The sequence below is a fragment of the Sminthopsis crassicaudata genome, chromosome 5, assembly GCF_048593235.1.
Source record: "Sminthopsis crassicaudata isolate SCR6 chromosome 5, ASM4859323v1, whole genome shotgun sequence".
In the NCBI taxonomy this organism is placed as follows: domain Eukaryota; kingdom Metazoa; phylum Chordata; class Mammalia; order Dasyuromorphia; family Dasyuridae; genus Sminthopsis; species Sminthopsis crassicaudata.
Window position 1 is genome coordinate 8,888,670 of NC_133621.1, and position 27,659 is coordinate 8,916,328.

The following is a 27,659-nucleotide window of genomic DNA, read 5'->3' on the forward strand; positions in this document are numbered from 1 at the left end:
TCAAAAAGCAAAAAAAAAAAAAAAAACCGAGAAAGGAAAAGCAGGCAAACAACTACAAAAATGGTGAAAATAATATGTTGTGATCCACATTCAATCCCCCAGTCCTCTCTTTGGATGCAGATGGCTCTCTCCATCACAAGTCTACTGGAATTGGTATGAATCCTCTCCTTATAGAAAAGAGCCATTCATCAGAGCTGATCATCACATAATCTTACTGTTGCTATGTATGATGGTCTCTTGGTTCTACTCGCTTCCCTTAGCATCCATGCATGTAAGTCTCTCCAGGCTTTTCTGAAATCATCCTGCTAATCAAGATGCTCATAAAGCAACAATATTCCATTACATTCATAAAGCAATAATAATCCATTATATTCATATCCTGTAACTCAGTCAGCCATTCTCTAACTGATGGACATCCACTTCAGTTTCCAGTTCCTTGACACTATAAAAAGGGCTGCCACAAACATCTTTTGCGCTTTTCCTTTTTTATGATCTATTTGGGATAATGGCTAAGTGGAGACACTTCTGGATCAAAGTGCATACACAGTTTTTTTCTCCCTTTGGGTATAGTTTCATATGGCTCTTTAGGATGCTTGGATCCGTTCACAGCTGCACTTCCCCTCCAACATTTATCATTATTTTTTTTTTTCCTAGAGACGTATGTAGCAATACCTCAGAGTTGTCTTAATTTGCTTTTCTCTGATCAATAGTGATTTAGAACATCTTTTTAAATGACCAAAAATGATGTTAATTTCTTTGTCTGAAACTTGTCTGTCCATATCCTTTGATCATTCACAGACAAATCACCAAATCTAAAGAGCTTTTCTTATTCCTTGTCCTGAAACTCTATGCTCTACCTCAAATGATTAATCACCTTCTCTTTTCTACATAGCCTTTTACTTTGAGTTTTCTGTGACAATGTGCTCTTGGTTCTCCTTCTATCCTTTATGATCATTCCTCAATCTCTTTTACTGAAGTATTATCCACGCCATGTCCCCACTACTCTCTCATACCTCTCTTTCCTTCCCTCTCTATGCTCACTGTCTTGGTGATTTCTTCAACTCCTGTGAGTTTAATTTTTATATCAGTCTGAAAATCCAGCCTTATTCTCTTTCCTGAGCTTTATTCTCAAATCACCAACTACATTCTAGACATTTCCATCTGACTATTTTAATGATAGCTCAAATTGAAAATATCCAAAGTAGAACTGTTTCTTGACCCAAATCTTCCTTTCTATCCAACCATTTTTTGTCATCCAGTCCCTTCAATACAGAAGTATCCTGGACTTCTATTCCCTTGTTTTGCATATCCAAGTAATTGCCAGATCTACTTATAGATAACCCTTTTTCTCCATGCCTACAGCTACCACTTTAGTTCACGTTTGCCTAAATGATCGTCACAGCCTCCCGTTGGGTCTCCAGGACCCCATCTCTCCACTCTATCTTCTACATAACTGCTAGAGGTTTTTCATACACTTTACCATATAATTCTCCTTTCAAGAACACTCCAATAGCTTTCTATTGGCGCTAGTTTCAAACATAAATTCCTCTTTTTAGAATTAAGAAGGCCTGCACAACTTGACCTTGGTTGTACATCATTCATACATTGCCCAGAAAAACTGGAGATCTTTGGTTCTCTCACACAACACTTAAACTTTAATCTCTGTGATTTTGTATTAGCCAAAATTTATTCCTAGAAGGATCTGCCTCCTCACCACCTCACAAAATTCCCAACTTCCTTCAGGATCCTATTTAAACGTTACCCTCTACAAGAAGGAGGTACGCCTCCTCCTACCAAACCTCCTTCACCAATGATCTTGTAGTTTTTCCTTGCTTGTAGTCTTTATGTATGTATAAGTGTGTATGTGTGTACATGCACACACACACACACGCACACATACATAACTCATACTATTAAATATAAACATGCTTTTATTCTTGATAGAATGGTAACATCTTAAGGGTAGAGTCTGTGTCCTTTCTGTCTCTGTATTCTCAAGGCATAGCACAGGGCCTGGCCTATGGGAGCCATGAAATAAATGCTTGTGGTAAGTAGAGGTTACCTAATTCAATTCTGTCTTTTTATAAATGAAAAAAATAAGACCCAGAAAAGTGATTGGATTTTCTTCTTGACTTGAGTTTCCTGGGTTCCACAGATAGGGGGTTTGAACCCCAGATCTTGGCCTCCAACTCTGGCATTCTTTCCACTTAATTTGTTTCTTTGTTTGGAAAATTGTGGGCAGAACTGCGCTTGTGGGAATCTCGGTGTAAACAGAGCGAGAGAGCGAGAGAGAGAGCGAGCGAGCGAGCGAGAGAGAGAGAGAGAGAGAGAGAGAGAGAGAGAATGAAACAGCTTCAGAAAATGAGGTATTCCAATGGAAAACATTGCCTAATCCATCAGTCCCTCAAAAATGATTAGAGAAGATGGAGACCTCCAGGCTCAGGCAGGTACTCAGACTGATCCAGGAGAAGTTGGCCATTTTCCCTGACTTTGGAGCTGCCATAAAATGAGCCCTTTCATGTCCTCCATAAGGCCAAACCAATGCAATCCATCTGTTCTGCTGAATTATTTTGAGTTCCCAACCAAAGGCATTGCCTTTTCATGCATTTTATCATGATGTTATGCCCTTTATTATGTTTTACAAAAGGTTGTGATTCCTCCAGGGCCAATGAGAACTGATTAGGGTGCTGGCCCCCTTCCAGGCTTTGAACACAGGAGAGGAAGGAATGGGCCTGTTTCATTTTTTCCTCCTTTTTGGCAGAGAAGTCAGAAGCTTTACCGGGTGTGCTGTGTGTGGGTGGCGGATGGACTCGGGGGGCAGGGGGTGTTGCATTTTACCTTGTCACAAAAGGACTTGGAAGAGCATTGTCAAAATAACTCCATTACCCTTCCTGTCGCCGACAGTTTACACTTCACAAAGAACAAATCTTGAAGGGCCTGCCTTAGTTATTACAGAATACCAGGTCAACTTCAAAGTCAAGTCCAGTTTGGGTAGGAGCCTCTTTTGATGGTATCCTAGCTGTGTTACTGGGGCAAGTCAGCAGACCAGGAGACTTTCCAAAGATCTAAATTTATAGGCGAATTGTTGCTTTGTGATGATAGAAGTGACCATGTTCAGACTGGACTTCCTCACTGGTGAAATCAAACATCAAGATCCTCCATCGATAATTTCTTTAGGGACGGAGTATCATTTAGTGTGGGATACCACCAATGTAATAGACGTGATCGATGTGAATTATTACATCATCTTCCCAGAACCCCCCACCTGATATGTCATTTTCTTTTAAATTCAATTCAATTCAACTACCACAGTAATAATCATTAATGCTGTTCCACAGATACCATCAAGAAATGGAGTTACAAAGACTTTTAGAAGCACAATTCTTACCCTCAAGAGGCTTACAATACAGAGAGAGGAGATAATGTGTAAACTGATAGGTAAATACAAGAAAATTTGATAAGAGAGGGAATGTTTCATAATGAGCACACAGGGAGGTCTTCCTCTAGGCAGCTGTGTTGGAGCTAGTCTTTAAGGTGATCTAGATCACGTTCTGCAGCATGGGGAAGGAAGGGCACAGGGTGGGCAAAGACAGGCAGCAAAGAGAATGAATGCAAAGGTCTGTTTGCTTCTACAGTGTGTGAGAGAGGAAATGTTTCTGGAGGCAGATTGTGAATGGTTTAAAATTACAGCCTGGGTACTTTAGTTTGTATTATATTCTGGAAACAACTGGGAATCACTGGATATATTTGAACAGGCAATGATGTGGTCAGCTCTGTGTCCAGAAAGATGATGCTACTGTCCATAGACGGCCTATAGGAGAATGGGGAAGCTTGGCTGTGGAGAAGAATAGAATGGGCAAAACAAGGAGGGATTCGTGTGGAGGAAAGGAAATGTCCCAGATAGTTGCTTTATTACTGGGACAAAGGACACAGTGGATCAGTGAAGTGAACTCAGGATAGAAACCTCTTCATATCCTCTGTCATGTTTCTTATATAGATTCTAGCTTCTGGTCATGGATAAGAAGGACCTTAAAGAGAATCAGCTCTGAGCGATAGCTCAAAATATGGACACGGCACTTCTCTCTTTGACTCCAGAACAGATTTTTGACCCAAAGTTGTATCCCCAGGTGCTGATTGTTGCCCATGTGGACACTGAAACTGGTGTTTATAAGACTTTGTCGTATAACAAAAGGGTTGAATATTTAACATGTATTGGTCGACCTGCCATCTGGAGGAAGGGGTCGGGGGAAGGAGGGGAAAAGTTGGAACAAAAGGTTTTGCAACTGTCAGTGTTGAAAAATTACCCATGCATAGATCTTGTAAATAAAAAGCTATAATTAAAAAAAAAAGAAAATTGCAAAACCAAACCAAAACAAAAGGGTTGAAAGATGGAAAATCTTTGAGGAAATAAAAGGTATACCAGAGAATTGATCCACTATGTATAGAGGCATGGGGCGGTGTCATGGAAGGAACACTAGATTTAACTACTCCCAGCACAGTCACTGACTACCCCTGTTAACTTGGGTAGAACCGGAGGAAAATTCCTCCGTCTCCTCCATTGTAAAATAAGTAAAATCCACTGCATATGGCCAGGCTAGATGATCTCTGAGATAGTTATATCACTTGTAAGTCTGGATCATTTGTAAATATAGGGCTGTCCCCCAAAAAACCAGATGATGCATGTGGAAAGGGGTGACTTAGAATGGGTGCTTTGTTAAAACACATGTTAGGTCACTTAAATTCATGAAAGCTCTTGAGCACCCAAGGTGGGCATGGCCTTTGCCTTGATAGGTGTTGGTCCTTTGAGACTAAACAATAGTCACCTTCAGGAAGTGTATGTTCTGGGGAGCACAAGCACACGATTGCAAAGCATACATAACGACAGTGATTTCGCTTGAATGGAGGGCAGAAAATGCCATATGATCCGTGTCGTGAAAGAAACTAGTGATTCCAACGAGATGGAGACGGGGCATTTTACATACGTAGATGGCAAGAGAATAGATTCCTTACATGTTATCCTGTGACAACACCCCTAATCTTCAAATATGATCTGCCACATGATTTACTACATATAATACTAGTTAAGATAAAAAAGAAAAAAATGTCAGGAAGATGGCTTATGCTAGACAATATAAGTGAATTTCAAAGTGTTGTTGGAAAATATTGAGGCCGTGAATTCTAAACAGATCTCCCCAAATGTGGAACCGTTTCAAGGTTATGGGCTAAATTGGAGGCAGATGGTTCAAGATGTGAAGCAGAACCGCTCTGGTAGGCATCTGATCATTAGACTTGAAGCTGAGAGCGACTTCAGAGCTTATCTAAGCAGCCAACCATTCCTTTTCTAGCGGGGTAAATTGAGGCACAAAGAGAAACAATGTCTGGGCCTTGTTTGATTTTCCACAGATAGTAAGTAGATGAACCCCAAATAAAGTCATATTCATTGACTTTATTCAAATTTCAACCAGTAAAAAACATTTATTAAACACCTACTGTATGCAAAGTACAATTCAATCTTGAGGATAGGAAGATAAAAGTAATTCCACTTAATAAGCTGATTTTCTAGTACTAGAATTTCAAATCTAATATTCTTCCTCCTTGCCATCTATAAGCTCAGGCCATTGACGGTTTTAGTCCTGCCCCAATTCTACCTCTCCCACCCTTGCCCATACCTTCATACTTAGAACATTATAGTTAAAACCAGAAACATTCCTTGGTGTGAAATTAGAGCTCCATCTCCCCCAATCAAGCACCATCTACTACACCTACTCCATCTCTGTGTATTGAAGAAGTACGGCTCGAGACAAATGGAAGCACTTCCATGCCATCTTCTCCACGTTCCCTTCTAGGATTAATCTCTCCTCCTTTGATGTCTGCTCATTTTCTAACTTGTTCTATCTCACTTATAATTGTGATTCAGCATCACTCTCCCCCTACGGTGTGAACTCTTTGAGGGCATGGCCAGCTACATTTATAGATGTAGCTAGAAAAGTGATGATTTATGTTAGTATATAAGAACATCTCTCATTGCTATTTATGGTTTGTGATATAGTTGAGTGTTCCCAGAAGGAAATACTCACGGGATGAATGATCACAGATAAATGAGGTCAGAGAATCTGTTTCTCTCCATGTGGAAGCCAACTCTGAGCGGTAAATGAAGTTATTGATGAAAGTCATAGGGACGTGGCTGCCATCTTCCTCATATTTTATGTGTTTTTAAGTTAAGCTAAAGTGACCCGGAGGGAGAAATGGAACAAGAAACCAAAGCCTGGGCTTGTGGTCCGACTCTGTTACTAGCTAACTGTATGACTTTGGGAAAGTCATTGCATACATTAAACCATTATATGCTCACTTTCCAAATAGAAATATGTTACTTCTAAAATCTGTTCTAGTTCCAAACTTCTATGGAAGAATATGAAGAACAATGCAATCTAATAATATCTCTTCCACCCCCAAAAAATATTCTGATTAGAAATCTGTAAATCTAAATAAAAACTAGAGTTATCCTCTTTAAATAATAGATACCAGGAAGGCCATAAGAAGACTGAGGTGACTCGGGCTTTGCCCCCAGAATACCCAGATTTGCTTTTTTAGTTCTGTACAACAGAAATGGCAAAGAAACGGTTCACAACAGTTCCTTTTAATTCAATGAACTTTGGTTAAGGGCTTACTCTGTGCTAGGAAAGCACTGTGCTAAGTGCTGGCAACAGGAGGTTCGCCTGAACTAGGTTAAAACCAAATTAAAAGTAAGACATATTTAACAAAATCAATGAAAATATAATAGAACATAGATAATGTTCACATGCGGTTTCCCAAGACAATATGTGCCTACAGAGACCTTGTGGTTTAGTGGTCCCCATGTCTATTTGTTTGCCAGCAATTAGGTCCTTTAGCACCAAGCTCTAGATGATACACAGGGAAGCCTGGAGTCAGGAAGACCTGAATTCTAATATGACCTTAGACGTTTGCTAGCGGTGTAACTGTGGACAAATAAGTTAACTTCTGTCTGCCTCAGTTTCTTCACCTGTAAAATGGGGATAATCTTAGCCCTTGCCTTGCCAAGAATTGTCATGAAGAACAAATGAGGTAAAGCACTTAGTATAGTGTCTGGTATATAGTAGGTACCCTTCTTTCCTCTCTCTCTTTCTCATCCCTTTCTTCTTCTAGGAGCCCAAGTGTTAGCCAATATTCTGAAGGGCAAAATCAGGAGGAGGGGGGAATGAGACTTAATGCTCCTCCAGGGGAGGTACTGCATGAATGTGTTTGTGCTCCCCAGCAGCTCTGGGAGATAAATCTTTAAGGTTTTGCTATTCTCTTTTTACAAATCAGTAAACTGAGGTTCAGAGACATTCATAGACTTGCCCAGAGTCATCCAGATTCTTAAGTGTCAAAGGTGGGATTCGCTTCTAGTCCAGGGCTCCAAATCCAGACCCTAGAGGCCGTCCACAAGAGAGATTGCTCAATGTTTTCTCTGGGAGGTCCACATTCCATAGCATCCTAGAAATGAGAGCTGGGAATCTCCATTAGGTCAGACTGGGCCCTTGTTCTGCCAACTGGGGGCTGGGGCCGGGGCCAGGGGGTGGGGTCTGATTCCTCATGGGGGTTTGTAGGACTGTGTGCAATCCACTTTGTCATGACTCAAGAGAAGGGCCTTCACTATTCTCCCCATGAGACTTTTTCACTGGCCAAAATCTCACTGTTAAAAAATGTCCCCCTGGATATTTGGGGGAACGTCCTTTTATTCATTTCCTGCCATGACTTACCATTAAGCTAATATTTGGATGGGATTCTCAAGAGGCCTTTTCAGACCAAATGGTTCTGAAGCAGGGACACATTGGCTCGATTTCTGGAAAAGAACGTGGTTCATGGACCGTCAGGGTCCTCAGCATGGAGTCAGGAGGAACACTCGCCCACTTCCTCATTATGCCCATGCAGAAACTAAGGGACTGATACAGAATCTTATAATTAGGAGCTGCCTGTGGCAGAATTTGAACCCTGAGTCTTCCTGATTAAAATTCCTATCCCCACTCCTCTATGTTAGGCTGTTTCCTAGTCACACCTTTCGGTGCCTGTATATTTGTGTATATGTGTGACTGTATATGTGTGTATGTGCTTATGTATGAGTATGTGCTTGAGTGAGAGGGAGAAGAGAGACCTAGAGACAGAGACAATGACAGAGAGACACAGAGACACATAGAGAGACAGAGAAAGAGAGAAACAGAGACAGACACAGACAGAGAGAAACAGAGACAAGAAAAGAGAGAGAGACAGAAAGAGAGAGAGAGAAAGAGAGAGAGACAGAGACAGAGAGAGAGAGAGAGAGAGAGAGAGAGAGAGAGAGAGAGAGAGAGAGAGAGAGAGAGAGAGAGGGACAGGGAGAAAAGGAAGGGAGAGGGAGAGAGAGAGACAGAGAGACAGAAGAGACAGAGAGACAGAGAGAGAGTTTAGGGAAGATGTTCAAGAACCTGTGAACACATCCTTCCTCTGAAGCTTCCTCCAGGTATGGCTATGCATAAGCCATTGAACCTCTCTGAGGAAACCTCAGTTTGCTCCAATAGGAAGTGAAGGTTTTAGGCTGGATGATCTCTGGGCCCATTTCCAGCCCCTTTCCAGCTCTAAATGGATGATCCCATGACTTTTTAATAGGAATTTTAGGGAAATGAAGCCTAGGAAAAATATAAAAACAATTTTCTGAAGTACCTACTATATGCTAGGGATGGGGGATGCAGGGGTCAAAGGAAAAACAAGCAGTCTTGGCCTTAGGAAGTTTGCACCCTTGGGAAGGGCGGAAGATGTAAGATTTCCACAGATATACATAGGAGTTAATTTGAATAAGAGGAAAGCCCCAAGGACAAAGGGGATCAGGGAAAGACTCATAGGTGTTATGTGTGAGCTGAGCTTGAAGGAATCAAGGGATTTTAAAAATGGAAGTAAGGAGGGAGGGCATCATTGGCACGGGGCTGGTTTGTACAAAAGCAAGGCGGTCGGAGATGAAGTGCAAGTTTGTTTAAGTAACAACTTGAGACTGTTGGCTAAAATGTAGACCACATCAAGGCATTTGTGTAAAATTAGCTCTCAGGACTCGACATTTAGGCCGAGAAGTGACCTGAAGAGTGAGACAGCCCAGGTTCTTCCATGAGCAGGAAGGCGTGGAGAGCTGGACTGGCTTGCCCATGGTCACAGAGGTGGCAGCTAATGGTCTGGAAGGGTAGTTCTGGAACGAGATGGGGAAGGGCTTGAAGTGCCAACTGGGACCTCACAGAAGCATGTTCAGAATAAGAACTGAACTAAAACAAACAATGTCTGACATTGCAAAGAAGGAAAGAAGAATTTAAGTGGCTACTATATACCAGGAACTGTGCTAAGTAAGAGCTTAACAAAGATCTTATTTTTCATTTGATCCTCACAACGACCATGTGAGTTATTATTTTGTGTACCTTATTTTATTTCTTCTCAATTACATGCAAAAAGTTTAGCCTTTTTTTTGAGTTCCAAATTTACTCCCTGCAATTTGATATAGATTATACATGTGAAATTATACATCCATATTAACCAAGTTGGAAAAAAAAAAAAAAAGAAAAAGAAAAAAACAAGAAAAATCAAGAAAATAAAACAAAAAATATTTTTCCATCTACATTCAAATTCCGGTCTTTGGTGGAATTTTTTTATCTTAAGTTCTTCAGTACTATTTTCAGTCTTTGTATTGTTCAGAGCAACTAAATAATTTACAGCTGATAGTCATACAACACTGGTGCTATTATGGCCAGTATTCTCCCGGTTCTGTTCATTTCCCACTAAATCAGTTCATCTAAATCTTCCCAGATTTTTCTGAAACATCCTGCTCATCATCTATTTTTTTTTTTTGCAAAATAGTAATCCATAATAATCATATACTAAAACTTCTTCAGACATTCCCCAATTGGTAGGTATTCCATGAATTTCTTTGTTTCTTTCTTTTTTTTTTCTTTTTCTTTCTTTCTTTTTTTTTTTTTTGCCAACGCAAGAGCTATAAATATTTTTATACATATATGTTATTTTCCTTCTTATTTGCTCTCTTTTGGACACAGACCTAATAGTAGTATTGTTGGGTCAAATCTTAGGCATGGTTTTATAAATAACCCTTTAGCATAGTTCGAAATTGCTTTTCAGAGTAGTTAATCAGTCCACAACTCCATAAACAATGCAGTAGTTTCCCAATTTTTCTCTTTCCTTTCCCCCATTTATCATTTTTCTTTTCTGCTCTATTAGCAAATCTGATATATTTGTGGTGATACCTCAAAGTTATTTTAATTTGCATTTTTCTAATCAATAGTGATTTGGATCATTTTTTTCTAATCCCTAGAGATAGTTTTTATATTTTTTTCCTTCTAAAAATTATTTATATCATTTGGTAATATATCTATTAGGGAATGACTTGTATTATTATAAATTTGACTCAGTTCTGTATATGTTAAAGAAACAAAGCCTTTGTAACAGATCCTTGCTACTCTCCCTCAAAAATCCCACTTTCCTTATAATCTTGGGTGCATTGTTTTTATTTGTGCAAAAAAAAATGTAATCAAAATTATCTATTTCCTATACAGTAATGCTCTCTATATCTTGTTTTGTCATAAACTCTCCCCTTATTAATAGTTGTGATAGGGAAATTTTTGCTTATGATATCACTCTTTATGTCATTATCATGTGCCCATTATCTTAATATTTTATAATATGAAATGTGGATGTATACATTTTCTTAGCAGTTTTTGTTATATAATGAGTTCTTTTCCCAAAAGCTGAAATCTTTAGGTTTATCAAACACTAGAAGACTATGATCATTTACTATTGTGTATCTATTCCATTGATTCATCACACTGTCTTAAGGAATACCACATTGTTTTGATAATTATGACTTGATAATATACCTTAAGATCTCGTACTACTAAGCTATCTTCCTCCACTTTTTTTGTCATTTTTTTGACATTTTTCACATTTTGTTCTTCCAGATACATTTTATTTTTTTCTAGCCTTATAAAACATTTTTTGAGTAATTTGATTGAGAAAGCACTGAATGAACTAATTTTAAGTAGAATCATCCCTTTTATTATATTGGCTCTGCCTACTTATTGCCAATTAATATTTTTTCAGTGATTTTTTGCATGAAAAATATTTTCTTCCCAGTAGTATTTGTTGATAATTATAGGAATGGTGAAGACTTATGTAGATTTATTTTTTCAAGTTGTTAATTATTTAACTAGTTTTTTTAGATTATTCTCTAGAATTCTTTAAGCATACCACCATATTGTATACAAAGAGTAATAGTTTTTTCTCATCTCCTATTCTAATTCCTTCAATTTATTTTTCCTACCTTATTCCTATAGCTAGCAATTATAGCACAATATTGAGTAAAGGCAATAATAGTGGTCATCCTTATTTCCTCCCTAATTTTACTGAAAAGACTTCCAGCTTATTCCCATTACAGATAATGCTATTGTCATCTCCATTTTACATAGGAGTATACTGATGCATAGGTAAGTTAAGTGACTTGTCCAGGGTCACAAGGGTATTATGATTCTAAATTCTGACTCCAGGTCCAGCACTCTATAACATGTACCAAATTAAAAATTGAAAAATCTTAATATGATATTAAAGGCTCAAGCTTTCTTAAAGGAATATTGTTACTTTCTGAACTTAGCTGGGTATTTATAGCCTGTATTAAACTGAAGGTCTGGCAAGGATCTGGTAAGCAGAATGGAGCATAGATGGCTCTACTGGATAGGACATATCCTATGTTTAACCTCTGTGAAGTGGGATGGCAGGCCAACCTGGCCAGATCTTGGCCAGATCCTGCCTGGGTCATGCTGGCTTCTCAGCGTTCCCTGGCTCAAAAATCACAACAGCTTGATGAAATATTTATTGGAAATATATTTTTAATTTTCTAGAAGTACAAACGATCACATTAGGATGAGTCACAATGACACTAAAAAACATTTTCATTCTTCCCGAAAAGTGATTTTCATTTTTATTTGAATAGTCACAGATTGAAATCTCTTTGCCTGGGTTGCAAAGGAGCCTCAGTTTCTTACCCTGACAAGTCCCCCTTTTCCTGCTGCCCAGACTGTGCCCCATCCCATTAGTTCTTATTCACTCCCAGGCTATGTCAGCATCATTTCTCACATTCTCCTCCCCTGACCAAGGATCGCCCCATCTCTTGGATTTCTCTCCCCTGAGGTAAGAAGAATGTATTTCAATTAAGAGGGGCTCACAGTTGGACTTCTCTTCCCCCTAGTTCTGCCAGGGAGCAGAAAGTCACTCAGTCTCTAAATCAGCCCTGTCTTCTACTCAGGCAGAAGGGAACCATTTGCTTGCTCATCATGTCTCCAAGTTTCACTGCCATCTCCTTCTAAAACAGGAGGATCATGGGAATTATAATTGAGAACTTTAGAGACTATTTACTCCAAAGATTCTTAACATTTTCTGAGTCATGACCTGGATTTCTTAGGCAGCCTTTGAATCTTTTTTTATAATACTGTTTTTTTGTTTTGTTTTGTTTTTGTTTTGTTTGTTTTTTGTATTGTTTTTACATCAGAATGGAAGAAAATGATTAGAGATTAGCAAAAAAACTCAGAAAAAATACAATTAAAAATAAAGATGTCTTTTTCTCTTTCCAAAATCCTGTCCTGCCCCTGCCAGAAAAATAACCCCTGAATAGTGGAGTACAGATCAAACGTGGAACTTGGAATTAAGAAAATCTGTGTTTGACTCCTACTTCAGACACTATCTAGTTCTATGATTCCTAAGAAATCAAGTAGCCTTATTCAGCTTCAGGTTCATCATCTATAAAATGGGAATAATATAAGCACCAATCACCCAGGGTTTCTATGAAAATCAAATGAGGTAACCGACATAAAGCATTGTGGAAACATGAATGTACTACTTAAATGTTAGTAATTATTTTTTTCACAAAGTTAGAAACTGATCAGTTCTGTATAGTGTTTTTTCCCTTACTAAAACATTTCCTTTATTAGCTTGCCCCCTTAAATTTAAATAACATTTAAATCCACCTTCATTTTTAAATCAAAGGAGAAACATTTTTAAAGCATTTTCTAAATCTTAAAAAGTGCTCAAGTAGTTAATACTACTATGATTATTATTTAGTAGTAATAACAATATGAACATTTTAAGATGAATAATTTTCCATATGTTAATGAAATATATTAATAAATGTTCCATTTCCCACTGATCCATCTCCAACCTATAATTAATTTCATTCTTTGGGATCTTATTATGTTCTTGTCTATGCCATCACTGGAGTACCACGAGCTTCTCTTGTTTTCTTCCAGAGGATCCAAGGTCGAAAAGCTTCTCTAGAAGAATTGCACCTGGTCCATTCTGATCAACATTCTCTTCTATATGGCACCGACCCTTTGAGCAGACAGAAGCTGGACCCTAGGATGCTCCAAGGTATGTACTGAGAACAACTCCTTCTAACCTTGTCATTTGTCATTGTGGTTGTCAGTGTCAAATACTTGGCAAAGAGTGGGACCTAAAATCAGTTTTTCCAGCAGCGCTGCTGAGTAGGAAAGAGAATGCTACAATGGGAGCCAATGGAGATGAATCAAGTGTAGGCAGTGGAATCTGACAATAGACATTCCCTCATATTCACTTTTTAAAAAAAGAGCTATTTGGTAACTTTTGCTTTGATAGGATTTGCACAGCCTGATTTAATTATGTACATGTAGCTGAGGATAATGGTAATAGGGGAATCTTCTATTTTGCTCATATTTCTAAGCCTTCCAAGGGACTGCTGACAGCATGGCTTCCAGAATTGTCCTTTTTCCCCTTTAGGCCTCATTTTATTTCTTTCAATTATTTCATTTATCTCCCTGAGAAAAAACAGCAAAGCAAAACAAGACAGAACTAAATGAGTGAAAAAATAAAATAAAAATTATGAAAGAGAAAAAGAAAGAAAGGAAGGAAGAAATGAAGAAAGAAAGAAGAAAGAAAGAAAAAGAAGAAAGAAAGAGGAAGAAAAAAGAGAGAAAGAGAGAGAGAGAGAAAGAAAGAAAGAGAAAGAGAGAAAGAAAGAGAGAAAGAAAGAAAGAAAGAAAGAAAGAAAGAAAGAAAGAAAGAAAGAAAGAAAGAAAGAAAGAAAGAAAGAAAGAAAGAAAGAAAGAAAGAAAGAAAGAAAGAAAGAAAGAAAGAAAGAAAGAAAGAGGGGGGAGGGAGGGAGGAAGAAAGGAAGAAAGGAATAAAAGAAAGAAGGAAGAAGAAGAAGCAAGGGAAGGAGGGAGGAAGGAAGAAAGCAAGGGAGGAAGGAGGGAAAAGAAAGAAAGAAAGAGAAAGGATAAGTGAAAGGAACAAAGAGAAAGAGAAAAAGAAAGGAAAAAAGAGAGGAAAAAAGGAAATATGAAAGAAGTAATCCATGGCATATGAAGAGGTGTTTAACTTTTTTTGTTCTCATAAGCATAATGTAATATTCAAAGAGTGGGAGCTCTCTAAGAATGCAGATTAGACTAAATTTTGATCTGCATAGACAAAGGGAATTTTCAAACAGAGTATTTGAACCAAAGAAATTGCTGTTTTGCCCTTTCCCCCCCAAAAAAAACCCCTTTTCAATAACAGCAAAACTGCACAAAATATTCTATATTCTTTACTAAAACTGTCTTTCAAATTTTATGTTACATGGTATATTTAATGTAGTCACAAAGTAAAATATCTCAGGACTGAGGAAAATTTGGGGGAGAGACATTATTCTTATTTTCAATTGGATTTTATTCTAAAATCTAAAAGGTGTGCACCTCACTGCATCTTGAACATGTGACCAAATAGTTGATTTCTTTATAAGATGAAAATGTGATGGAAATATGAAAACCTCTAAGATTAGAAAGTCAGTCTTGATCCTTTTTTTTGGAGGAGGAGGGGTCTGGTCTATGATTTCAGCATTGCTCTGAGTTCCCAATATAGAATTCTCCCCACAAATGCAAATGCACGATTTGTCCAAGACTTATATATAATAATAGATGGCTGCAGCTCTTGAGAAGTGAAGTGGGGTTTTTCAGGCAACATCAATCTTTTTTTTTTTTCTTTTTTGGGGGCAAGGCAATTGGGATTAAGTGGGATTATTGTTGTAACCACGCATTTATCATTTAATTTCCCTTAATCTCAGTTTCCTCATTTGAAAAGTTGAGAAGAGTTTGGCTCTGAGGTCCTTTATGACTTTAGTTCTGTGATCCTGCCAAAGTCTATTCTGTTATCACTTACTCTTAAACTATATATATATATATATATATATATGTATATATATATATGTATATATGTATATATATATTTACATATAATATATCACTGAAAATATTTTCATTTTTCTACTGTTTTCAAATAAACTGGAGCTTACATTATATTAACAGCAGAATTATTCTAGTGTCACATCCCTCTGATATTACTTCTCTCTCCCCTAAAGATGCTCCATTTGAGCCAAACTTAACAATATATATATATCTATATATCTATATATCTATATATCTATATATCTATAGATATATAGATATATAGATATATATAGATATATAGATATATATATATATATATAATGTGTATTTGGTACAAGTAAGAAGATATCTTTCTTCTGTATAGGTAAACAGAGGATATGTTATTACCTTTTTAGGGTAATGATCCTTCACTTGGTGAGTACAGTCAGGATTTACTTAAAGATAAAATAGGGAGACTAAATAGACCCTTAAAGTATCAATCAATGCCCCCCTTCTTCTGAGAACATCAGGTTTGTTATCAGATCACTACCTATAATTACTTTCCAAAGAATCCACCATCGGGGTGCTCCTTCTGGCTTGGCTACCAAAATTTCCATACCCTAAGAATTTGTAGATGGACAATACTGTGCTCTATGATGTGGTATCTAACAACTGAGCCAATCAGTTTTTTAAATCCATTATTATACATTAAAATAATTAATTATAATAATTTTAAGAATGGATAATTATTTGTAATAATTATTTTAGAAGAAGAATTATGGCAGCTAGGTGGTGCAGTGGATAGAGTACCAGCCCTGAAGTCAGGAGGACCTGAGTTCAAATCTGATTTCAGACACTTAATACTTTCTAGCTGTGTTACCCTAGGTAAGTCACTTTACCCCAGTTGCCTCAGGGAAAAAAAAAAGGCAAACAATTAAAAAATAAAAATAACAAAAGAAGAGTGGATTTTTGTCTAATTTGTGTAATTTTTGATGCTATGCAGACAACAGAAGGAGAGAAAACTTCCCTTGGTTCTTTCTCATGCTTCTCAGTGATTTCTTTGTGGGAGTAAGGAACATTTCTCACACTCATTATTATAGTATATTCTTTCAAAAGTCTTCACTGACTACCAAATGAATGCCTAAGGAAATCTCTTGATGTGCAAAAAAGCTATGTGCATCTTGTTGCTCGTGTCAATATCCCCCTTTTAAATTGTCAGCCAATAGATTTCTTTCCACCAGCTTCCCATCTGGCTTTCTAATAATATTCCAGTACTTACTAGGATTATCTCATTGGGGTATCTAAATAGTCTTCCCCACCTCCTTCTTGGACCAACTTTCCCTCCATTTCCCATCTGTTAGAAATTGCATTTTAAAAATCTACTCAGATAATTTACTATTTTCAAAATAGCCTTTCTTATCTGTCACTAAAACTCACTGAGGCCTTGGCTCACATGGAATGAGAATCCCCCCCCCCCCAATCTGTTTTTAATTTGGATTATGTTGTTTCTATTGATCTGTACTGGGACGACTGAAGTCTGTTAGAACGAGGAGTCTGGATTCATGGTACAATTCCATCTCTGATTGGCTAGGTGACCACTATTTGACACAGATTCCTCATGTGGGTGAGGTAAATGCCCTGGGCCTTCCTCTTCATTAGAGAATACTTTCAACGGTCCAGGATTCCTTTGATGTGGGTACTCTTTTAACTGATGTGTGCGTAACTTCCCCCTAAGTTATTGTAACCAAAATAAAAAATAAAATGGAATCGTACATCTGATGATGGCCCACATTTTGTTGATGAGCATCTTCATACTTGGCTGAGCAGATCACTGAAGGAAAGACACACTGCCCATCATCAACTCTCACTTGAAGCTTTCTATTTTCATGGAGGCAGAAAATCTTAGATTTGGAGTTAGAAGGGAACTTAGTCCAACTATTTCATTTTATAGATGAGGAGACTGAAATCCCGAGAAATAGAATGATAATAAATGAGATTTTATTTATGAAGCACTTAACAGAGTACTTGGTATATTGTAACTATTTAGTAAAAACTTGTTGCCTTCCTCTTCTTCCAAAGATTATTGGTATTGAATAGCTGATCTAAGATTTGAAGTCAGGTCATGTGATAGCAAATATTTCCATATTGACATATGTGCCCTTGGGAGATTCTTCAAGAATCCCCATTGTCTCCTAAGGAACTGATGATGTTCTGCAGAAATCTTCAGAGTCCTCTTGCTATCTAGTTATCTCTAGACATTAAGTACATGAGGGGGGAATGGAGGGGAAAACAACAACAACAACAACAACAACAACAACAACAACAACAACAACAACAACAACAACAACAGCAACAACAACAGCTGGATTTATGGCCAGATGAAAAAACCTCAGTTAGTTGAGTTTTCTGTGGATACCATTGACTCTTCTTTCTCCTTGATGTCTTTTGGTCTCATAAAGTGAGGGGGAGTGTTTAATAAACATGGCTTTTGGCCACCAGAAAAGTGGGTCTGCGTGTTGAGAAAATGTTGTTTTGAAGCATATGGAAAGAGACAATCCTTTGATCAATATCAATATCAATAAAAGGAATTCCACGGATAGTCGAGCTATTTAAAGGGAATTCCAAGAGGAAATGAAAACTTGAGATTCCCAAATTGGATGTGTGGATAATTTTTAAATCACGTACAAAATACAGACAAGTAGGAGGCAGAAATTCTACCCTCTCAGATGCTCATGCTCTGGAGTACCTGCATGAATAATAAGCTATCATGTGCAATTGTGAAAAATGATGCTCAAGCAAACAAGAGCTGATAGAGCCCTGTGTGTAGTGAGGAAGGTGAGTTCAAATCCTTCTGACGTGGTTTAGCTACTGATTTAATCTGTCAAAGCCCCAATTTCCTCATCAGCAACAATGAGGGCCTTGGATTCGATAGCCTCTATGACCCCTTCCAGCTCTGAGGCTGTGATTCCAGCTTGTCAGAACTTAACTCCGCTATCACGCGCCCAAAGGCAATCCTGCACTGACATTTGTGGTTTGTGTTCACTTCTTTTTTTTTCTCTTTTCTTCCTTAGGGCACACATCTCAGAAGGCCTTCTCCTTGCTGCCTTGTGGTGGACTTGGGGTAAGGATGAGTTTTTGTGCTTGAAGCTCCCAAGGTCCATAGCTTCCCCCTGTTCCCTTTAACCCCTAACCCTCCACCCCCAGCTTCCATTGCTGCATAGGCTATGGCTCCTTCTTAGTGAAATCTCCTCTGGACCCTTAGGAACATCAGAAGAAAGTTAAATACAATTTGGCCACTGAACTCACTTTTCAAAGACTAGAAATCAAAAGGGCTTAGCCCATTATATTCCAGATGAAAATGGCCTGAGCTTCACAGAGTATGTTGCATGATGAAAACACTGCTTGAGAACTCCTGGGGCCATTTTGTGGTCTTCAACCTAAATAATTAATGCAGACTTTTTGACCTGGGATATTTATACCACATCTTAAGGACACATTTGTTTTGATAGCATGTATAAACAAGGATTTCTCAAAGTCTGTATGTTCTTAGATCATATTTAAAGTACTTCAATAAACTAATTAGAAAGAGAAGAAAGAGATTACTACTTAAGAGCTAAGAAATAATATTTTAAATAAATGCTGGGTAATTTGTATTTTCACTTAATTCTCTTCCTTTTAATGGAGGTCATGTGGATAAGGAAAGAGATCTTTTTCCTCTCCTTGACTCCACATATTTTTTGTGATTCTTTACTTTCTGATTGATACTGAGCTAATACCAACATGGAATGGGACCAATGAAAGCATGGTATTGAAGGGCATGTATAGACGATCAAGTTGGGGATGTTTCCATGGTTATCATCTTCAAAAAGAATACTGTTAGCCACAACAATATCCTCTGAAGCCGAAATTCCAATTTTCAAAGTCAAAACTAAGAGTTCAGAGGGGACTCAAAATGTAGAGATAGTCTTTGTGATACTCAATAGCAAAGATACAAAAGAACTTAGTATCTGGTTGGTGAGATAAAAATGGAGAGCTACGACATAGAGGGTTGGGTTGAGCTTTCTCCATCACTTCTCCTCCTCCCCTTATTTAAACAATCAAAATGAACCAAAGACCTGAAGATGAATTCATACAGCTTGTCCTTGTCTCTAAAATCTCTGAATTCCTGCTTTACTAGTATGGTCTATGAAGGAATTAACCAATGGATATACTTTCTTGCTGTACCAATCCCAGGATGCTTTGCATACATGGTGATGCTAGCTTATTAGGACAGAATACTATATAGTTTGAAACTAATGAAAACATATGATCAATACAATTAAGAATAACCTCTAGGGGGGATATGTTTCATTGGTTTCTGCTCTTACTTTCTGTCATTTCAAATAGTCATATTAAGGGAACTCAAATTCTGTTTAATCAACATTTTCTAAGCATCTACTAAATGGAAAACATTGTGTCAGGTTCTTTGGGTACAAAGATATAAATCAAATTGTTCTTTCTTTATAGATCCCCTTTTTTTTTTTTAGAAATAGAGGGTGAGAGGCAGCTAGGTGACTCAATGGATAGAGCAGCAGCTCTGAAGTCAGGAAGACCTGAGTTCAAATCTGACTTCAGACACTTAATACTTCCTAGTTAGATTTATCTCTAGGAATGTGAACTTAGAGAGAACAGGACTGAAAAAGCCTTCGTGTGGAGGTGCCATCAGAGCTGGACTTTTAAGGAATCTAAGCATGTTGAGAGACAGGGATAAAAGGGACATATTTGGAGGGAAAGATTGGCTTATGAGAGTTCTAAGTTGAACAAAGCTGAGCCCACCAACAGAGTAGAACAATTGAATACTTACTGGTCTGGGGACTTTCTTTTGAAGGTTACAGGAAACATGATGGTGATCTTGAGGAAACTCAACTTGATTTGATCCTTTAAAGCTCCCCAAAAAGTAGATAAACAGTCTAAGGAATCTGTGAGGCCCTATAGAACTTTGAGATACTCAGAGTCTTTCTGAATAACTGTCTTCCTTGCACATGCCTCTAAATTTACCCTCTTAAGACAGACCATATCATAAAAAACCACCTCCATGTACAGTAGGCTCGGCAGTACTGCTGTAGATCTTGGCAATCCAGAGCTCCTCTAAGGAGCAGGGGATGGTGCCCTCAGGGAGATAGTGCCTACTGCCATAGCTTTGCGACTCCAAACTCTCTGGGATTTGCCTATTGCCAACATAAAAAGCTTTAAGACTTTGGTTGCTCCTTGAGGAATTTCCTAGATATTATAATCAGTATCAGCTTCTTAAAATTCTGATTTTACATATAAATATATAATGTATATGTATATGTGTGTGCATGTATATATATATGTATATATAATCTATTCTACATAGATATATATATAATGTATATGTATATGTGTGTGCATGTATATATATATATATATATTCTACATAGATATATATATATATAATGTATATGTATATGTGTGTGTATGTATATATATATATATATTCTACATAGATATATATATAATGTATATGTATATGTGTGTGCATGTATATATATATATTCTACATAGATATATATATATATATATATAATGTATATGTATATGTGTGTGCATGTATATATATATATTCTACATATATATATATAATGTATATGTATATGTGTGTATGTATATATATATATCTATATTCTACATAGATATATATATATAATGTATATGTATATGTGTGTGCATGTATATATATATATCTATATTCTACATAGATATATATATAATGTATATGTATATGTGTGTGCATGTATATATATATATATTCTACATAGATATATATATATAATGTATATGTATATGTGTGTGCATGTATATATATCTATATTCTACATAGATATATATATAATGTATATGTATATGTGTGTGCATGTATATATATATATATCTATATTCTACATAGATATATATAATATAGATATAGATATAGATATATAGAGAGACCTTATATCTTTATTTATCTATCAGCTCTATCTATCTATCTATCAGATCTATCAGGTAGATCTAACAGAGACCTTATCCTTGTAGCATTATTTGCCATTGAAATCCCAACACCAAATCTGGCATGTAGTAGATGCTTAATAGATATTGTTGATTAGTTGCTTGATAGGCCATTATTAGGATGAACTGAAGGATGTTTAGCTTCTAGAAAAGAAAAGAATTGGGGAGGGGCAGGATTCTTGTCTTCCAGTCTTTAGAGGGCTATTAATAGCCTTGTTTGGTTTTTATCGCCTTGTTTTGTTTGGTCCCAGAGGGCAGGACCAGAAAGAATGGGTGAAAAGTACAAAGAGGTAGATTGAGGTGCAATGTCAAGAAATGATCATTTCAATAGGCTTGTGATGGAAAGAGCCATTCTCACCCCGAGAGAGAACTGTGGAGACCAAATGTGGATCAAAGTGGAGTGTTTTCATATTTTGTTGTTGTTTGTTTGCTTGTTTTTTGTTCTTTCTTGCTTTTTCCCCTTTTGATCTGATTTTTCTTGTACAGCATGACAAATTTGGAAACATGCTTAGAGGAATTGCACATGTTTAAGCTATATCAGATCGCTCACTGTCTTGGGGAGGAAGAGAGTGAAGGAAAGGAGAAAAATTCAAACCACAAGGTTTTGCAAAAATGAATGTTGTAAACTATATTTGCAAGTTTTTGGAAAAAAAATACTGTTGCAAGAAAAAAAAAAATTAAATGCTCCCTAACAGCAAGAACCATCCTTAAGTGGAATAGCTATTTTAAGGAATTGTGAACTCATCTCACCCTTAAGGGCCTAAAGGTGAAAATTAGAAAACTCACATAAAGGCTGAGGAATCACTTTTTTTATGTTTCAGAGAAAATTCTTTGCCATTCTTCCTGGGCTTTGAGTGGGACAAGTTGGCCCTAGAGATAGCTTGGGAAATTCTTTTCATTCTGTAATTCTGGGAAATAGAAAGACCTCCTTTCTCATTGCCTCTTCCAGAGGTGCAGGTCAGACGATGTCACAGCTGCATTTGATTGAAAAAAGTTTGGGTGCTGTCAAGTCTCTTTCTTGTGGCTGAGATATGAGTCAAGACCACCAAGCCCCTAGTAGCTCATATGCGAATGTACAGACTTGCACGTTTTTCTGGGGCGATGTCTTTTAAAGCATTTCAGAGGCCTTTTAGTCCATGTATCCCCCTGATATTATAGAGAAGAAAAGCAGCTCAGGAACTTGAAATGGTTTGCCTAAGAACACAAAGATGTAAATGGCGTAAATGAGATTTGAACCCAGGGCATCCAGTCCAGCTCCTAATCCAAGGACTTCTGTACCATCCCCTCTTCGGGAGTCTAGATAATGAAGGGAAACGGGAAACAAAAGTCCATCCAGAAAGGCCTCGGCTCCAACTGTACCAAGTGTCTCCCTAAAAATAGCTTGTGCTCCCCTGCCCATCTGACCTGCCGCTGTGTGAAGAAATCTTGAAATCATTTCTCAGCCTCGTTTTCCCCCTTTCCTTGATAGACCCAAAAAAACCGCAAGAGCAGGGATGAGCAGGCTTTTATGATAATGTCGTCATCAGCTCCTAACTTCAAAAGCTTCTGCGGCTTTTGAGTTGTCATTTATAACTTGGAACTGAATCGACCCATAATTCCCCTGATACACTTAGAGAAATTGATAACAGACCCCAGGCTTCTTTTATAGCTCCGAGGAGGCCGCTCCAATCACATCACTATTGGCAGGCAATATTATTTTTTGACATGGTTGTAAAAGTATAAAGGGGCTTATGGCATTTGTTTAGATGAGGAATGGGCTCTCAAGCTGTGCAGGGGTTTATGGGATCCGATTAGGGAGCAGCCCAGGGAATATGGTGTTTGCAAACAGGATATGATTTTATATAAGTTTGGGTTTCAGGCCCTCTTCCCCAGGGACTACCCTGCTGACAGAGGAGAATTCCACTTTTATCATTCAGCAGGCGGGCTTCCAGTGCCAAGAGGCCGAAAAATAAGCTGGGTCCACGGGCAGCGGCAGCCCTCCAAAGTGAAAGAGAAGAGAGAGCGATTCCCTGTGTGTAATCCGAAGCAGGGCTGGGCTGCCCACATGCCCAGGATGTGCCAAGGAGCCGGCAGAGCCTGGGGTTTCAGTCACAGCACAGCCGCCATCAGGATGTAGAGCTGGGCCAGATGCTCATTAACCAACATCTCTTTCCCCACCACATTCCATTTGAGTACACCTAGACTTGACACTTTATGGTAATGATCTGACATCATTTGTGTTGGGGGTTGGGAGCCAGAAAGAATCTGGGGTTCATTTTCAGTGGAACTGGAGCTCCTTTAAAAAAATGGAGAGTATGCTATGGCTGGAAGAGATAGAACCCAGACAGACTTTGAGAGTGATTTGGATAGGAGTAGAGGAGCAGAAAGGTGAAGGGAGACTCATAAGTGACCCCAAGGTTTAGGGCCAGGATAGGGTGAGTGATTGGATGGGGCTGTCCCACAAATAATCATTCTATTTGTCTACTCTTACTATTCAATTTGTTTTCCTCTTCCTTTTGCACTTGATTTACTGTTGTGATATATACTTTGATTGAACTCTGATCTATATTGGTACTCCCCACCCTGATACAAAGTCTAATCTGTCCACACTCTCTCATCCTGGGCATCTCTTGTCTGTATCCTTCCATAAACTCTCCATGGTGGGGGTTTGAGAAAGGGGAGGAACAGCTGCCCAAAATTGCCTTTCTCTGCTTTTCTTAATATTGCATGAGGATTTATGGCAGAGATGGGCTATGGATGACTCATTCCTCACTCTTTCTTTAGGACAGACCTGCCTTGTTTTTCAGTTCTGCATCTTTGTGGTGATGTCCTTGCCATCCAACGTCCTACACATTTCTGTTCTGATGATAGCGTTTTGTAGCCCTCAAACTACCACCATTGACACTGGAGTCACAGTCATCGCGACTGGCTTTCATAGGGCACGTTAAGATTTGCCACACATTTTATAAATAGTATTTCATTTTAATGTCCTGTTTGTGGCTCTCAATGCAATTAAATAGATGCATAATAAAGTAGGAGTCAGGGAACCTGAGTTCAAATACTATCTGTAATTCCTTCTGCCCATATAAACTCCTACAAGTCACTAAAACTATCTGTCCTGAAATTTTAAACTGGAAAGTATAGAGTAATTCCGTGGCCTCTGTGGCCCTTTGTGGCCCTCTCCACCTCTGCACCCTGAGATCCTGTTGTCTTCAGAGACAGTGCTTATGTGTCAGGGCTTCTAGTCATCTAAGAGAGGAAAATTATGGCTAAAAGGATGGTATATTATCTGTATATTTTGATTTTAGAGATACAATATAATACAATACAATAATATACACTATTTGTGTATTAGAGAGAAGTTTGGCAGCACTAAAAACATCATAGACTTTCTCCAGGATTTTCTGTCCTGTTCTCTGCCTTCAGGCTCATTGTTCACCAGGAGTCTACTCTGATGGATCAGCTCTGTGGCTCCATCCAACTTAGCCTGGATAAAAGACATTCTTCATCTCCTTGGTCTTTCCTATGTTGGTCATGGGCCAGCCTCATTGGGATGATCATGAGTGGGATTTGGGTGCCTGCAGTCCTCTGGAGCTTGGGGTTATGAAGGCCAGGATAGCATCCATAGACATGCGCCCATCCAGGGAGATCTCACTTCATCCTGAACACTACTCTGAACATACTGCCTGTGTCAAATACCTTTGGAGAGCATTTCCATCCCTCGTTCATGACTTTCTTGATATTGAAAAAATGGATTCCGGATATATACATTTAAAAGCATAGAATCTTAAGTTAGAGTGGACTTTGGATAGGATTCAGTCTCAAATGTCTCCAAATTCCCTTGTGGTTATTTACTCTGTCTTTGGTTGCCTATAATGATGGAGAATTCATCAAGTCACAAAGCAATTCATTGCATATTATGGCCACTCTAATTGGTAGAAGCTCTTAATTACATGGTACTGAAATCTGTATCCCTCTAATTTCTACTCTTTTATAATAATCCTACTTGCTCTTCCACATCTCATTCAAAAGAACACTCATAGCTCAAATGGGCAAACATATAATCCTTTTACTAAAACCATGCACTAATACTCTAAGGTGGAACAAGTTCTTAAGGCAATTAACAACAGTTCAGGCACAGAAAGGCTGCCAAGAAGCAGGTTGAGGATCTGGCAAGGAGGTTCCCTAGAGTCTCAATAGCTCACCACCAACAACCTAAAATAGCTTTATATTATTCTTGCTCAAAGTGCCCACATCTGGATCCTAGGTCAATATATCTGGGTGAAAAGTTGATCCAAATTCCCCAGATGTGTCCCACAATTTCTTTGTTCACAATAGTTATGACATGTTTGTGTGTGTGTGTGTGTGTGTGTGTGTGTGTGTGTGTGTGTGTGTGTGTGTGAGTAGGATTGACTTCCCATCTCCCCACTTCTACTGGTATTCTGACACACAACAAGGATCCTAAATACCGAACAATCTTAATCACTTAACCCCAAGATAATCTATAACATATCTAAAGACAAGTCTAGTGCTTCCTATTATTTTTTTCTTCAGGCTAAATGACTAATACAAGATTGTTGTAATTGGAGACACGAAAGATACAGATCCAAATCCTATAAACTTGAAGTTCTGTGCAAAATATTTAGGACAAACAATAATTTTGATGTTGGCTTTATTTGTGATAATAATGCTCTTATGCATTTGTTCCTATTGCTATTTCATTGACTCAAAAACTTTCATATTGGTCAGATGATCTCAATTTCCCTACCTTTATTTAATTCTCTGTTAGTTGGCTATAGTATTTTGAACCATCCAGATATGTTTCTTGGTGTTTTTAAAGAAAATGTATGAAGGTTATAGGTCTTAAAAAGTAAATTTCAGTGACTGTTGCAGTAACTCCTGTGCATAAATACATTTCAAGAATCATGCAAGTCCAGAGTGAAATAGAATCACCAAAAGCCAAAGTAAAATTGTCTAAAATGGGAAAAAATATAAATGTCAAGAAATTATTTGGAGGATGAGGTAGGGGTTGTGATCAATTCACATTTTTCTTTCTTTCTTTGCATGTGACTATTTTTGCTTTATGGCTTTCTTCTGAATTTGTATCTTGAGCTTCACTGCCACTTACAGCAACCTTCTGTGGTCATGTTATTATTTTGGTTCTTTGTACAATTTTCTAGGCTATTTATTGACTTATATGTCAAAGCTGTCCTAGAAAGGCTTCACGTTCCTGAAATCAGACTGATGCCTGGTTTCATTGATAGGGAAGAGTGGAAAAAATGCAATTTAAATATTTAATGATTAAAAAGTAGTTTGCTGGCAAAAGAGTAGGGATCCTTAGAAAACAAAGTAAGAGCTTTAAGAGAACTAATAACTGGATGGAGTAATTGTTGATTCTTCTAGATTACAGTAAAAGATTTTGGAAGACAGAAAATTAGCAATAAGACCAATGGCCATTGTAGAAAAAGGCTGCTGTTTCTATTTTTTAAAAGACAATACAAACATTAATGTATTGAAGATTGGGCAAAGGTCAATTTTAGTTATAGTGCATTCTCTGGAGCTGCTTTCCCTCATTCACACTGGCAGGTTCTATACTCAGTCGGTGGCTACTATATCTTCTTTCAGAGTTCTAGGAGATCCTGAGAAATTGGGACAGATTCTTTCAAAAAAGCTTATGAGCCTCCATCAGTGTATTTCCTACCATTATTATTAGTTTATATCAAATAGCCACGTTTAGTTGGATTTTATAAGCAAGTTAAATTATATTATAAAACATATATTTTATGAATATATAATTAATATTAACTATATATTTTATAGTTTTTATTTACCAGATATATGCATGGGTAATTTTACAGCATTGACAATTGCCAAACCTTTTGTTCTAATTTTTCCCCTCCTTCCTCCCCCAGATGACAGGTTGACCAATACCTGTTCAATATGTTAAAGTTATATTAACTATATTTTGATGGAATAGTCAATACAAATACTGTCTTCCCCAAAAGTTCTGTGATAAAATCTCCCACTAGTTATAGGGAAAAGAGTTCAGGATAAAATCAGGCTCAAGCTAATGATCATATGTGGCAAAGGAATAATAACTCTCTCATTTTGGTTTTTGAAAGTCTTTTTCTCCTCATTGTGGGAATATTAACAATATTCCACTTAGGTATGTATCTTTTGGGCTCATAGAAACTTAAAGCTGCCCCTTTTCAGAGAGTCTTTTTTGGAATCAATTGTTAATTCATATACTATAATTGCTCTGGAAACAAGGCTGGGACTAGAATAACTTTATAAAGTCCCAAATGTGTTAAAGTTTTGAAGTTCAAAGGGGTAAAATGGTCAAGGGGAAATAATTAGACTTAGGCTGAGGTTCTTTAGCTAGCCCTTCTCTTCTCTCTCCTCCCCCTC

The 27,659-nt window shown here is 37.7% G+C and overlaps 1 protein-coding gene across 1 annotated transcript in view; it reads left to right on the plus strand.

Moving 5' to 3' along the window:
• The window catches only part of HDAC9 (histone deacetylase 9), a 697,702-nt gene that overhangs the window by 436,052 nt on the left and 233,991 nt on the right, over positions 1-27,659 (plus strand). Inside the window, 2 exon segments of the mRNA XM_074268892.1 lie at positions 13,320-13,440; positions 18,299-18,348. Coding sequence (XP_074124993.1) covers positions 13,320-13,440; positions 18,299-18,348 — 171 coding nt within the window.